We start from the raw sequence: 15,911 nt of genomic DNA, 5'->3' as shown, positions 1-15,911 counted from the left end.
AAATATAGCCATAGTCCAATTTAGTCCTGCAAAAAGACAAAAAATAAAAATAAAAAATAAGAGACTAGAGCTATATTTTCTTCTGAGACTTCTGAACACAAATAATACTGCCAGAATTAGGATAAAGAAAAAGGTGTCTGGTTTATTTTATTCATTTCATGTTATTTTTACTGGTTCCATTTGTTCCTTTGTGTGCTGTTTTGTTTTTACCTTCCTTATCATAGCTCAGCTGCTTCTAAGAAAAGCACTAACAGGAGGAGGGACATTATCAGGCTTAGACACATTTGTAGTTTCTTTAGTATCATCTTATATGCTTGATTAATGTCACTGTCGTACAATGCAGCCTGACTCTCATCACCTCTCTGTCTTCCTAACTGTCAGTGATAAGCCCAGTCGTCCTCCTGAAGGGCCACACTGTCTGCTTGAGCGGTGGCATGGATTTATCAGTAGTGGGACAACTGATGCAAAACCTGGGATTAGGGGAGAGAGCTGTCTGTCCGTGTTTGCTCATGGCAGAAGTAAAGGTATTAGACGGTACCAGGCAGGGATATTGTATGCTGCAGTGTAAATCTGATTGTGTAAAGGTTGAATATGCACCGGTAGCAACACGTATCTGGGAGTAGGAACACAATATGTCCATTAAACAGAGATGCTGTCAACGGTGCTGGTGTATGAATGGTTGCATTTTATAAGGAGCACTACTACTGAGTTTATATGCCATGTGGCTGTAATGTGATACCACTATACCTAAAAATGATCACTGTAGTAATTTCAAACTCACAAGATACATTATGTGATCTGCAGGATTTTTTCAGATGTTTAGTTAAAGTCAGATTGTGCTAATTTACCCTAAAAGGATGTAAGACTAGTCTAATTTTTTACCATTGCAACATACAGCATTACACCTGCCACTTCCCTACCACTGCAGAGCTACGGCAACATTGGTAGCATGCTTGGCAGCGTTAACTAAAAGCAGCAGGTTTGGTTAGGGTGTATAATATATGGGTAAAAATATCCTTTGCAGCAGACTCGCTGGTTCGACTGCTGGTTTTTTGGCCCTTCAGTGCTACATCCATCGGTCTCTCACATCTCCTGTCTATCTTCACTGTCACTATCTATTCAATAAAGGCACTGAAGCAAAAAATAATCTTTAAGGAAAAGAACACTAGACTGGACAGATTACGGATGTTACTTTGTGGAAAAAAAATCTACATTGCGATCTTTGATTTTTTCTGCCACAGTAAGTGGAAGAAACAGCTCCACATAGAACTTGATCAAACATAAGCTCTTATCTCAGTCATTCTAGTACGTAAAATTACATATCCAGCGAAGTCCAGGAGGGAATGAAATGGGAAGCTCAGCTGCAGCGTTGACTGAATAAGTAATAGTTTTCGACTGTAAACACTCTCATCTCATCACAGCAAAAAAATAAACACATAAATGAATAAATTATGGATGTGATTGCGACGTTATCCTATGGCGCAAGCTGTTTGAGATAATGCTTCTATAAAGCCCAGTTCAACCTTCAAACAACCTTTTCCAGCCACATTTTCTCAGAAAGCGTGAGGTCAAAGGTTAGTCAGCTCCGGAAAAGGTCACCTCCTCTCCACCATTACGGAGAGCCATCTATGGAGCACACCAATGATGGCAAATGGGAAAACAAATGCTTTTATCATTGAAGTATGCCTCATGTCATCTAAGCCACATCCCTTGTAAATCAATATATTGGTATTGACCCATGAAAAATTTCGATTTCCATCTAGTCACTCGGACCACACAGAAGTACTAAAATACATTAACCTTCTACAGGAGCAGAAATGAGCGGCATGGCTGACTGCTCAGCACCTTTTATTATCACTTTAAGAGAAATATTTATTTTTTTGCAGGCTTAAACTTATTGATTTGTTGTTCCAACCTCCTAGGATGAGGTATTTGAAAATAATTTTATGCTGTTTTCTACTTAGCTTGAGTATTTGAAGTCACTTGGAAACAAATACTGGAATTTAACTGAGCTATAAATAGTGAATAATGGTGATTTTACTGAGATATTAGGTCTTTTTTGCTACGGTTTTACTTAAAATAGAAGATTTTTATATAGCTCCACTTAAAATATAATATTTTTTAATGTCAACCAGCAAAGACAGTGTCAGTCTCTAATTTAATGTGTTCAAACCAGTGATAAACTTGAACATATTAAATCTTTGAATATTTTGATAAACTGCTTTAAAAGTTACTTTTATTAATAATACTGTATGTGAACATTACTGAGCGTTTTTTCCTTTCGTGTGCACTTTATGTCCAGTCCACTTGCTCCATCTAGTGGTCAAACTATGCACAGTCAGCGACACTACACTGCTTCATTTCCCAGAGCTTTAAGTTTAGACTCCAGATCTCATCAATAAAAGCTGATCTCACTTAGACGTCTGTCTGTAATTAATCCAGAGAGACACTCCAAACTTTACGCGCATAAATGGACGAACAAGAAACGCATCGGCATCAGTAAACCACGAGAGCAAACGTTAGGGTTTGTTCTGTGTTGTGGATTATTAATAATTTAAGAGTAATTATTTATTTTTTTGGTAATCTCAGCGTCAACTGGATGGTTTGAGCAAACTGCGCCTCCAGCTACAAAGAACACTGAATTGCCATAAGAAAAACACTTTGTCTGATGTAGGCTGTTGTCTCACTTTGACTGCTCGTCGATATTTTTCAGTGGAAAGTGGACAGGCCCGTATAACCGGTTTAGTCAACGCATTATCGGATCATTTTACATCAGTTTTTGTAATATGAGCGCAAAGTCTTCACTGCCCCCAAGAAGGAAGTACAATTCCAGGCTGCATTTTTGTTCACTTTGCTCCAATCTGCGCTCCCCACCTCCTCCTCCTCCGGGCGCAGCAATATATTGAATACACGCCCGTGTTTGCCGGATCAACAAGACCTCGAAATGAATGTTTAATGAGCATTCTAGGAGTCGTAATGGCATGTCGCTAATGTCCTGTAATGATCTCCCCGTTGATGGCCACGCCTCAATGCTTTTTCTCCTCCACTACGCCTCTGACAGTTGTCTGACAATGGTTTGAACTTTGCTGAATATAGTCTCCTCGTCTTCACTTCACTGCTCCAGCACTGCAAGTATCCAGAGTCACAGCTGTGGAGAAAATATGACCTTTCCCTTGAGAAAATCGGTCTCAGGTAGGCTGCTGGGCTTGTTTTGGAATTTAAGCACCGCTTGTTTTTGGCTTTGCTTCGGATCATGTTGAAGTTTTGTTAAATCCAAGTTATTTTCTTTCTTTAAAATGGTTTGTAATGCTTCTAATAATGACAATTGTCGTGTTTTATTATGTTGATTAGCTGTTACTCTGCTGGAATTAATCCTCTTGTCGCTGTCCGTGGTGCTGAACTGAAGACTTTCCTTTTTTCTTAATCTTTTGACGACTTTATCTTGATTTGCTGAATTTTGCCCCTGTTTGGTGAATTTTTGTCGATTGTGTTTATTCAAAACACGTCCTGAATACTTTTTTTTGGTTATACTACTTAGTTTTATATAGTTCTCGATGGATTTATTGTACTCCTATTGAGCCAGATTTAACTGCATGACGCGCCTCATATTTCAACGCAAGATGCAAAATCAGCAAAAACCAAACAAAAAACGCACATCATCTTTACATGTGTTACTTGCTTTTCTCGTTTTTATTATAGGACAGGGGAAATAAATAAAAAGCCTGCGACAGTTTTGCTTCAGGACTGTAGATGGCACCATTGGTTAGTCTGTCAAATGTGCTCAGTCGAATGAAAGCAGGTGAGCGATGAGGCTGGAAGTCAGATTTGGAAATCACATAACCTTTGGTCTGGAGCTGCTGAAAAATGCATAAAACACGTTTAAAAGTTGGTCTTTTCATGACGCAAATTCATAATTTATCAGTAGTTTACAAACGCTGACAGACGTCTTAAAGGTGTAGATAACACGGTACTGACAATATTTAGAATATATATATATATATATATATATATATATATATATATATATATATATATATATATATATATATATAGTGTCTTAATAAATCCATCTGTATCAGGCTTGTTTTATTTTACTGCTGCATCATATTCATTTTTGCATTAACATCACTGCTGACCTCGATGAGTCCGTTTTAAGCACGTTAACACTGGCAGCAAAATGAGTTGATACTTGTTTAGTTTTTATAGTTAGTTGTATTTCTAAAACAGGAAAAGAAAAGCTTCACGGTGGAGGGTTGGTGACTTTCCCTCAGGTTAAAAATATGGGAATTCTTTTTCCAAAATTCATGCAGCTTATACAACTGAGCTGCTTCATTTTTAGCTTTTTTTCCTCCGGGACTTTCTGTCCACTCCTGTGAAATAAAATATCATAAATCTGTGCTGAGCACTCCTCTCTCTCTCTCCCTTTTTTCACCATCCCGCCCCCACACCATCCGTGCCCCCCTCCCTTGATATTTAATATGAATTATCGCACCTGACAGCCTGTATGCAGATATTCATTGTCTAACTGTGCGCACTGGCTGGGTTTGTATCTCCCTAGTTAGACTCCCCGTCCTCTCCCTCCTCCCCACCGCTCACTCTCCAGGCTGTAGGTGGGATGCTCTCAGCAGCACAGCTGACTTTGTGTTTGCGCTGCGCTCGGATCCTGATCCAGAATGAGGCGCCTCCTGCTATCACCTTGCGTTGCACCGCTTCAACAAAAGAGAGAAAAACAAATGGAATCTCCGCAGTGATTCGTGAACGTCCTCTGCGTTGCATTTCCAAAGCGCGCTTTAAGTGTCTTCCTCTCAGTAAGGGATTAGAGAAACCAGATAAAGAGCAGCGCAAACACTCTGCCGGCGTCTGCAAACAGGTGTTTCCATCGTATGGCTGCGCGCTGAGCTCCATTCACGGCTGTCTGCCTGCACGACCACCATGTGCGCGGCCATGTAGTGTAGTGGGATGATGCAAAACTGCTTACCGGGACTGGGTTTGTGCGTATTTGTTGTGCCACAGAAAAAATGATACAGTTGGAGGAACATGCAGCGTGCTGTGGTCAAAATCTTTGTAACGCTTCGGGTGGAACGTGTGGTTTTTATTTTTTGTTAAATTTCTCTTTTTTCTCGGAGATACAACAGACAATTCCTGAATAACGTCTAAATTCACGACAAAATGATTCATTTGGACATTATCTAACTGGCTTTACCGCACCTCTGGGACTATTCCATTACACTGTTTAGTGCACTTTGCAAATTCTTTATTTTACGCATCGTTGTTGCCTCAGATTGTTGGACATTTCCCTTCAGAATCCAATTTTCTGGATTCAGAGGGGGTGATTATATTCACGCTTCTCTGGAAGTTTTCTCCAGAGCGCTGCCAAACTGGCTATGGCGGCAGCGATTGCCAGCTCCCTCATCCGGCAGAAAAGGCAGGCGAGGGAGCGGGAGAAGTCTAATGCCTGCCGCTGCGTTAGCAGCCCCAGTAAAACCAAAGGAAGCTGTGAAAAACCCAGCCGACTGAACGTTTTCTCACGGGTCAAACTCTTTGGTTCCAAGAAGAGGCGAAGGAGACGACCAGGTCTGTTGTACGAATTCATCAGCCTCTTATCCTCTTGATCACTAACTTTTCATCTATTTTAAGGTGCCATTATATTTAAAAATCAGTGGAACAAGATAGCATGTACTAAGTGCTGCTCAATTCCTCTGAAAGATTAATGACTCTGGCAAAGTTGCTGAGAGAATGAGGAGGCTCCTTATCAAGTTTATCCACAGAGAAGTCACCTCTGGCATCTCACGTTGCGCTGAGGGACGTATTAAACAGATGCCTAATCCTTCACTGTCCCTTTATTCAATCCACACTGGAACTAGATATACACAAATGTTTATTAAGAGAATCACCTCAAACTTTGCTGTAACTTACAAATCATGGTTCATTGTTCAAATGAAAGTGGATAATCACTTCATCAAAGTCAAATTTTTGTAATATCCATTTCCAAAAAGGCTTAATACTATTAATGCTGTGGAGAGAATAGCTTAAACAGCTTATAGTTTCATAATCACTACGACAAGTACAGGTTGGCACACAGATTTAAATAAGCAGGTCCTAACTTTTATTTCGAATTTTAAGCAGATCTCACAATTAGCTCCAAAATTATATTTCCCGCATAGCATTGCCAAGTTCTTTGTTGTTGAAATTTATCCAGCTGAAAAAACATTGGCAGGGAATTAGAAATAAGCTACCTGATGGTCAAAAATAAAACTAGAAACACTGTAACTGCATACCTCTACTCTTACAATAAGCACAGTGAGTTGCTGTATTTCTAGACATGTGAGTGTGAGTCTGGTGTGATCGTTCTTACTCATATTTTTGCAGCGACAGAAGTGCCTAAAGCACCTACTCCCTCACAAATCCAGTGTAAAAGCTGATTTGATCACATCGTAGTCTGGCCCAAAGCTTACCTTTTGTCAGCAGTGTCAGTATCTTGATGTTTGACAACATAAAGACTGCACAGTCTTACAATATACATCTGTCTGTTTTCTCCACAGTTTTGTTCCATCTTTTCTACATTATTCATTTTCAAGCTATTTTATAACTCTTTATATGATACACCTGAAGGTTAGGGTGCATGTTTATGTAACAGTGTAACTATCCTACAGTTTTTGCACCCCTCTCACTTCTAATTTCCATTTCTATACTATGGAGGAAGCAATAAGCGGTAGCTCGCTAAAAACACACAGAACTGCCATCTTTAGGAAATACAGTATTGTCCATATGCGGTTTGGTGCATTGTCATATAATGCTGTGTGTGCGCGATCATGTTCTGCTGTGTTTCTGTGTGAATGATGATGTACTGTGTGTGCAGCTGTAGAACTGATGCACACAAGGCTTGTGCTACTATTTTTTTGTTCAGGTGTCATAACTTGATTGAAGTTTCACATCGAAATCGTGACAATATCCCCAGTTTAGAGGCTGGATAAACTTTCTATGCAGCACAAGTAACCTTAGTATACTGGCAGTGCTGTGAGATAAGTGAGATGAAAGGATAGATGAAAGGTGTGGTTAACCACAGTAAAGGACGCTCCACTAGGGATAGTAACCAGAGAAATGGAGAGCACTTAGCTCTTATCGTACACCGATGTGACACAGACAGCCTAACCCACACTAACACTTAAAACTAGTGTCTTTTAGACCCACCGATGCTTGTTTTATTTCTGTTGCTGCACATAACACTGCAGATTTTGCCCATTTTAACAGTAATGCTATTACCATTATCATTAGCCTGTTTTTAAATATCCTGACAGATATTTGAAAAAATTAGCTCATTCACTACCTCAAAAACACATTGAAATGTTGAATTTCTCCCATTTCCAGATAATTTTAGTAAGCTTTATACTTTCAAAATTAGTTCACTTATATTCTTGTGTGTATTGAAAATCAGATTTCAGTAGACATTTTTATTTTCATAATTTTAAAAAGAATTTTTGTCGTGTCTATCTTTCTTCCACCTTTATTGCAGTAGAAAGTGACAGGAAGCATATAGAGATAAAGAGAGGTGACAGGCAGGAAATTTCCCTCAGCCATTGCAGACCACTGAGCCACCACATGCGCCCAGAGCCATCTTTAATTTTGATACTTTTGGCTCTTGTCCATCTGTAGTCTTATTTATCTCTTGCCAAGCCACTGGGGCTACTTTTTTAGTCACCTCTGTTCCAGTGCAGAGAAAAGACAGTTTGCCAATACTCATTGCTTGTGGAGACAGCAGCATTGATTGAACTCTAGTTCTTACTATTTTGCCATTGAAATACTTTGAGTCCATTAAGTGGGAACCACCATGACATTTCAAGCCGGTGTGAAAACATCTTAAACTGCAGCTCTTCTAATGATTCCAGCTCGAAAGCTATCAGGCAACACACAACTGCAACAAAATGTCTATTTCTTTTCCACTAGAGGCGTCAGATCTACACAGGTGAATTTTCTTCTTCTGACATGTCTTTGCTGTTTGTTTCGGGTTCTGTTTGCGTGACTGATGGAAGAAGTCCATCATGATCAGCTGTCCTAAGTGCTCCTCTTTGTCCCACCTCTGCTCCACTCAGCCTTACTACTCTTTGACTAAAATGGATTTTTGTGGCTTCAGTAACTGCTAAATTGATGTGAAGCAGTAAACCTCAAACTTCAAAATGTCCCATTAGAAGGCTACAAATGACATTGCCTAACAGTCTGTGGTTTCATTCTCGTGTCTTCTTGTCTGCGTTTCCCATCTGTTTCCACAGAGCCCCAGCTGAAGGGGATTGTGACGAAGCTCTACAGTCGACAAGGTTTCCACCTGCAGCTGCAGGCAGATGGAACCATTGATGGGACAAAGGAGGAGGATAATGGTTACAGTAAGTTTCAATCCAATATTTGGTTCAATTGTTGTGTTTTTTCTTATTATACATCCATTGGCTTGATGTACTGTTGTTCAGAGTTAATTTTTCACCCTGTGACTGTAAAATTCATGCAGTACAGACAGGCTTGCACAAGCTATACCATCGAACAAAGTGTCAGCATCAAATTCATGCCCCTTTAATTGATTTAAGAGAAGCAGTGGACCACTTCTATATTTCAGTAGTTTTTTTCAGTTTCATTTCCTTCTGAATTTTAATACTGTACAGCATTCAAAATGTTCCAACGTGTGTTTGTTTTTATTTGCATATCCGTGATTAAATAGTCCACAGTGCAGAGAAAGACACTGTGTGTCTATGTCATTGCATTTAAGTGGTGCAGCACTGAGTAGCTGTTTAATTTTATCCAGTCAAAGTCATTCTATACCAACTTGAACACAGATCATGACAGGCTTTTTACTCTCCTACACAGTGCCTCATGTTGAGAGCCTGTTTTGCCTTATACTATGTATTGATGCATCTCTATCGCTGCCACAACACCCACCAGTTCTTTGTTTTCCAATAGATTAAAGAGGAGATCAATGGAAGAGTAACAGCTTAAGCACTTGTCTAGTAACAATATAGCAGAAACGCATCTTGTAATTAGTCAGTGCAATGAATACTATGTTGTCAACAGTACGATGTTGTCTAAAAGTTAGAACATTACAGAGACCAAGGGGAAATTCACTTGATTCTGAATAATACTGAGGAAGAAAAAGATCTGCATGATAAACTGAAGCAGGTTTCATGCAAAACTTAATGTGTAATCCTAGTACTGAGTGGATGGAAACATTTCTGGGAGTTTCTGATTCAGTACCTCTACATTTATTTGTGTGTGCTTCAAGTATGAATAGCAGCTCTGTGCAAGTGGGATGTCTTCTGTAGCTCCCACCTTGGAATTTTAATGAATGCATTTCCTAGATAAAATAACAAAGTTAAACACCATACAATGATAATGATAATGAAACTAAATCTTACATTACACTTCACTTTATGCAGCAACCACCTAACTTTTCAGCAGACTTGCAGAGCAATTGGCCTGCATTGGCACCAAAGTAGTTTATGAGGAGAAAATTAAAGGGTGCTGCTGAATAGAAAAAGGAGAAAGAGTGAAGCTCTTTGCACTGCTCCAAAAATAGCGTTGTTAGGCGCTGGGTGCGCTTGTCTCCATGGTGACGGAGAGCGCAGTCCTCTTGGAGCTACTGGTGTCTTGTGATGGTGGGAGAGGACCTTCTCAAATGTGTGCACACACACATAAAACTAAGGATTTGATCTTTGCTAGGAGTTAGCTCGGACGACAGGCTGACTTTAGCCGTTCGGCTGCAGCAATAAAGACTTTTGATATTTTCGGGACATTTTCATCAGGAAAAACTGTCAGAAATAACAAATCCAAGTCTCACAAATCCCACTGATTTCTCTCCCAGTTTATACAGCATCAGCTATTTTCTTTCGTTGCATCACAAGCAAGCAAACCCACTGGGTATAGACAGAACTATGAGGCAACTGTGAAAGAAGGAGGATACTGTTGAAAATGCAGTCCATTTTCACTCTTGTCCTAGATGTTACTCTTTCAAGGCTTTCAACCCTCGTCTTTGTAAATAGACTCAAATGCAAAGATTTGAAAATCTGTTAAAATATAACAATTCATTGTCAGCAAGATTGTAGATACTGTGGACAACAGAAATATGTCTACTGATGTATAATTTAGATCCGATATATGCTGTGCAATCAAATTACATTTAAAGTTTTGGCAGCTGAATACAACAGTGTTACATTATTTAACTAATTCTGCCTTGTATTTATTTATTTCAGTAATCCAACTTCCCCAACCAAAGAGCCACTGTAATTTGACACTAATCAGACTACAGAAGTGCCATGTAATGTTGTCACAACAGCTTACTTTTAGCCTCTAATGCTCTGTCATATTGTCATTTTCAGGCTGCTCTAATTGCCGGCACGCAGCTCCCAGAATGAGCAACAGATATGACAAAACGTTTGGAATGCTACTAGCTATCATTGGGAACCTTCAGGTTTATTGTCACAGCGAATTGGCCGTGACTCCTCGGCTGTTAGTAGGTAGAACTGAGGCACGGAGGCAGGCTGAATGCAATTGTGAAAACTGTCCCTCAGGCCTCTTCAGTTGTCTTATTCCATGTGTCTGTGCTGCACCACAGAAGGTCTGCAAGTGGGTGGCTGCCCTGTCATCCTCTTCAGTGTGCTCAGGTGTTTCTAGGAGCCAGGAAGTAATTGAGTTTTCCCCTCTTGAAAATCTCCATCAGTACACCGGCTGGTAATCCCTCTGAAATGAAGTAGAGTGCAGATGTGTACGTGCACATCATGGCGGGGGAGTATCAAGGGAGAAAACTCTGTTGAGCGATGCACAGCGAGAAGGGTGCAATTATAAAGACAAGAACTGCTCACGTAGCGACATGTCTCAGAGAGAGGGAGACATCAAATCATCAAATCTAAACCTTGCTACAAACAAGGAAAAAATAGTGCAAAATGTATTTACACAGATTTGAATTTATACGTGAATAAAACTGCAAATCTTGTTGGTGTACCAGAGTAGTGAGGAGACGTTTCTTATGAAAGCACTTCTTCACATTCCCTGCAGCTCTATTTACAGCAAAGCTGAGATGGATCAATCTGTACAATGGCTGTGGAGAAAGTTTGCCGATCGGGCCATCTGTACCCTGTAACCTGAATTCCTGGCAAGAAATTATTGAGCCTCCGCATTGCAGTACTCATGAACGTGAGAAAAAGTAGAAAAAGTTGCTCTGGTGTAGTCTTCAGTTGCAGTGTTAATTTGCTTTCACTTGTCTGTGGCTTGAGACCATTCAAACATTTATTGAGGATGTATTTGCTGTGAACTAGTTAAGTAATTATGCCAATAATTATTCTTTACTGTTCCTTGTGCATCTCAGGGAAGTAAGAACAACCCAAATATTTATTATCATTATTTCTGTCCATCTATCATTAGTGTGTCGTCTTAATAAATGCACTCAAAAACACTGCAGCGGTTGCAAATAATAGGTCCTCTCTGTCTGAGACTTTACTAGTAGCATCGAGTGTCACAAACAGGCATCATCGAAGATATTTTCCAAGAGAAGATACCCCCAACTGTCATTTCAAAAGTTTCAAGACAGATGTTTGACTTTCCCCAGGGAGCCACGTTTTGATAGCTGCAATATTGTGTGACTGTCACTAACTACGTGTTTGAGAGATGGAGCAGTTTTAGTGTGAGCTGAAGTTTGATAACAATGTAACTCAACCGTACTGCACCAGAAAGTGGGAATTCAGGATGAGTGACAGACCCTCCGTCATGTAAAACCCGTATCAGTTAGCAGAAATCCTGTTCAGGAGAAATGAACAGCAGGTCTGATTATATAACAAATAAATAAAGAAAGTGAGGGACAACATGAGGAAAGCTTGCTATTGAGTATTATACTACAGGCTAGACAAAGGCAGTGTTTGTTTTGACAGATGCTTTAGAAATATTGCTCGTCTTCAGTCAAGTCATTCTAAAACAGCGAACAAGTACACTCACTGGATTTTTAAATCGCTTCAAAATTCTGCCATTCCTTTGTCATTATCGTTGTATACTATAAAATATATTATTTCAAATGAGTCACCAGGGAAGAGTGTATAAGAAGACCCTTCAGGAGGCTTTTGAAGAAGTAAACAGAAATAAAAACAAACTGAGAGATGGAATGAGAGAGAAAAAGAACCAGAGAGCAAGTAAACACAGATTACTAGAGAACGAGTGGACAGTGCCATCACACTGAACCAAGAAAATGCTGGCAGTACCTGTTTACTCCACAAGAAAATTATATTATGCAGTCCTTTGCCCGCTGTTTACAATGAAAGCCTGATGAGAAGGAAGGTCTGCAGTGTTCAGGCGATAACAGCAAATTAAACAACCCAACATAAAGCCCCTATAGTACGTTTTGCTCAAAGGAGTCTGCAGATAGGGATCTACTAAGTGGTTGACAAGAGGACCTATAGTAAGAGCACACGCTGACTCACAGCTTAACTGACGTGTCAATGTGAGATTTTCTCTTCTCACATGCGTCTAAACACAGACGTCCCTATAATGTAACAACATACACTCCTAACACTCTAAAGGGAGAATTAAGAGGGCTGTAAGGATACTTTTGTGGACATCATTTACTGTATTTGCCATCACCACAGCAGTGGTGATGGCATTAATGTCTGGGAGTAATATCATAGAACAGTCAGTACAATAGAACAGAAGTTTCCTTTTTTTTTGGAACAGAAAAAAGAAGAGACTCTCAGGTGGACGTTCATGTGCTTCCCTCTATTCAGCCTGTGGGTTCAGTGCCTTATGAAATACACACACTCATGTACTGTACAGGCGACACTAATTAGGGTGAGATGTACCTCACTGACCAGCTGGGCCGCCGCTGGCACTTTGAGAAAAACAACTTCCATTCAGCTCGCTATGTGTGTGTGTGTGTTGAGTGTGAGTTGTGCAACAAAACGGCATTGCGACAACATAGCTAAAACCACAAGCATACGGTGGCTTTGTTGGGTGCCAGTGCCATGTAGCTATTTTATCGGAAAGGTTCTCAGCGATTAAAGTACCAAATGCACCACCAGATGTCCTGCACTATTTGCTGTATTTCACTATCTGACCAACAACCGTATGAAATCACCTCCTGCACTACAACTTCCAGAAAACAATGCTGCTATTGTCATGGATTACATGAAGCTGCAACACTTTAACTTTAAAAGCCTCTGTTTTCAAGTCATATGTATAATTCTACAACATATTGAGGATCATTTAAATCATTTCTCTTTCTACCTTCTAATTTTGTGCATTTGTTTGTGAGATCGTGTCTCCCTGACCTTATGTTGTACCTGCATTAGTGATGGGGTTTGACAACTCACTCTTCTAATCATACAGAGATACAAGCCACTAATTACTATCATAATAGTTGCATAGGTAGCCACATTACAATGTTTAAAAGTTGCATAAATTGTTTATTTTTATATATAATAAGTGTAATAAACAAACTCCTTCATGTTCTTTCTTTCCAGCCATGTTCAACCTTATTCCAGTGGGGCTGCGAGTGGTGGCCATCCAGGGGGTGCAGACCAAACTTTATCTGGCTATGAACAGTGAGGGCTACCTGTACACATCAGTAAGTGTCTCCTTTCATCTACTTCTTTGGAGCAAATGTGTGTTGGTTGGGATGCTGGCCTAGATCTTTGAGACTGACCTTCTAGTCCAGGTGTATGCAGAGAGAATGTTGGTGCTTTGGTAGACATGTGAATTGTAAAATGCGAGCAGGTCAAAGGAATACCACAAACACATGAGAAAGAGAGAAAATATAGACGCTTTAATATTATAGAAGTTACTTGGCTTAAAGTGCTTTTCTGGGTGATTTATTCTCACTCAGACACAACATCATTCTAATCTACGCCTGATAAAAGAACATTATTTTCTGATCTAGTTCAATGCCCTGAAAAAAGTCAAGAATTGTGTAAGCAGGCTAAGGAGTGAGATATCCGATCGTGGCAGCTGGCTCTTCATCTCTGATTAAATGTGCAAGGTTATGAATAATTCAGTTGCGGGCCGAACAATGTCCCTGTTCGTCGTTTTTCCCCAAATGCCACCACTGCAGTGTGTGGCAGGCATCGGTGCAAAGACTGACAGGCTGGTTGATTATACATCCAGAGGGCATGCAGACAAACACATTCACTGTTGACAGACGGTCTTTATAGTCAAATTACTAAAGATTGTTCTGTACGGTAAAGGTCTCCTGATTGATAGCAACAAGAAACAGCAAACAAAACCTAATGATCTTGTGACTTTTTTCTGCAGCTGCTACTGACAAATTATCTGTTATACACTTGGGCAGTAATGTGATAAGGGAAGAAGACAAAACAGCCTTCTGGCTCCTCTACTCTTGCTCTGATTTTACTCTCTCAAACACACCGACACACATGCCCTAATAAACAGATTTATACGGAGCCAGAGCACTGACTTGAAATTTTGGTAGTGAAAATAAAATTTGGCATTGAAAATGAAACCTGAACTGAAAAAGGAAACACTGGCAATGCGACACTTTTGGTGAAAAAACATGTACTGGTACTGAAAAAGCATTGGCACTGAAGAAAAGTTTCTCTGAAAAATAAAGACAAATCACAGCTTCCAAGAAAAAGTTATATTTAACATATTTAGGAAAAAATAATAATGTTTTTGCGATATTTGACTTCATTTTAATGTAATTGTTATTATGCTGACTTTTTCTTTTCAGGAAGAGTGGTTTTCAGTTTTAATTCTTGAACATACATACAAGATGGACATCCAAAGTGAAACCAATACGGCAGTACCATCATCCTCATTCTTTTTAACAGCCAGTAGGGGGCAACTCCTATGTCTGCAAAAATGAGCCTAATTGTATAGAAGTCGATAAGAAAATGACTCTAGTTTTCACTTGATTTGTTATGTCAGTAAACATTTTCCTCATGAATTTAGGGTCTCAATCCCTCTCTGCAAGTCTCCTTTGAAACAGCATGGTGTTTTTTGTCAATTATAGTCCCTTTAAGAGTAAAATAGTTGAAAAGCAGGCTTTAGGGAGTGGCTACCTTGTCATTGACCAGTCATTGCTCTATGGCTGTACGTAATGTTCTCAAGTTCACAGCCAGACTCACCCCTCACTCGTCGGTTTCAAAAAACCACGATGGCAATCAGACCATTGTGTTCTGCAGAACATTCTGGCTGCACCTCATTATCAGTGTTCTATAAGGGAACAGCAACAGTGTTCCTGCAAAATACAGGGGAAATCTTTTGGTGGAACATTTGTATGAAGTGAGGTGAGCACTGTCAGAAAGCTGGAATTTTCAGTGTGGCATGCTGCAGCCTGGATGTTACATACATATACCGTGGTTTCAACTCTTTGTCATGACTTTGGTGTAAAGGGTAGGTGTTGATGAAAGGGGATGAAGAGAATGTGATAACCTAGACATAGTTTATATACTATGGAACGGATATTGTTTTTATTGACCTGTTGTCTGTCTGAAGCTTTCTGCCTAACAAGATTGTTAACCTTTGGTGCAGCTACTTTGAACTCAAAGGCAACTTCCTAACTGCATGTAAGTCCATTTTCTATCACCGTTGTTTTTCTCACATACAGCGGAACTGGGTTAAAGTTTATTACCATGGATCCAACAAGCCTCATCCCACAGTTGGGTTTGGTTTCCATCACAGGATTCTTTTTTAAACTGATGAGTATCAGCCAAAGACTATGCCAAATCCTTGGTTTAAATCTGTTGTTACGCAGAAACATAAAAAAAAAGCCACAAGAGCCATCAGATGTTCTACTGGGATGTAGGAAAACTTTTCTTAATTAATTCCTACTATTTGTAACATTTGTTTGCTGGCCTGAAGTCAGTAAGCCCCATAGAAGTCTTTGTCACCGTGCTCCTTTACTAGCTAAACTTCCATAATGCTAAATGCCCACCTCC

At 39.8% G+C, this 15,911-nt stretch overlaps 1 protein-coding gene across 5 annotated transcripts in view; it reads left to right on the top strand.

Annotated features, from left to right (window-relative positions):
- Nucleotides 1-15,911, top strand: part of fgf13a (fibroblast growth factor 13a) — a 101,871-nt gene that overhangs the window by 65,074 nt on the left and 20,886 nt on the right. For 3 of the 5 annotated variants that reach the window (XM_035946653.2, XM_035946654.2, XM_023266876.3), the window contains 2 exons: nt 8,268-8,378; nt 13,479-13,582. In XM_035946653.2, coding sequence (XP_035802546.1) covers nt 8,268-8,378; nt 13,479-13,582 — 215 coding nt within the window. Of the gene's footprint in view, nt 1-2,918; nt 3,193-4,606; nt 5,575-8,267; nt 8,379-13,478; nt 13,583-15,911 lie in introns of those variants that run through there. The other 2 variants (XM_035946655.2, XM_023266877.3) reach the window with 2 other exon arrangements.

Source organism: Amphiprion ocellaris, chromosome 13, assembly GCF_022539595.1.
Source record: "Amphiprion ocellaris isolate individual 3 ecotype Okinawa chromosome 13, ASM2253959v1, whole genome shotgun sequence".
Taxonomy (NCBI): domain Eukaryota; kingdom Metazoa; phylum Chordata; class Actinopteri; family Pomacentridae; genus Amphiprion; species Amphiprion ocellaris.
The sequence above is the reverse complement of the archived record's forward strand: the minus strand, read 5'-3'. Positions and strand labels throughout refer to the sequence as shown.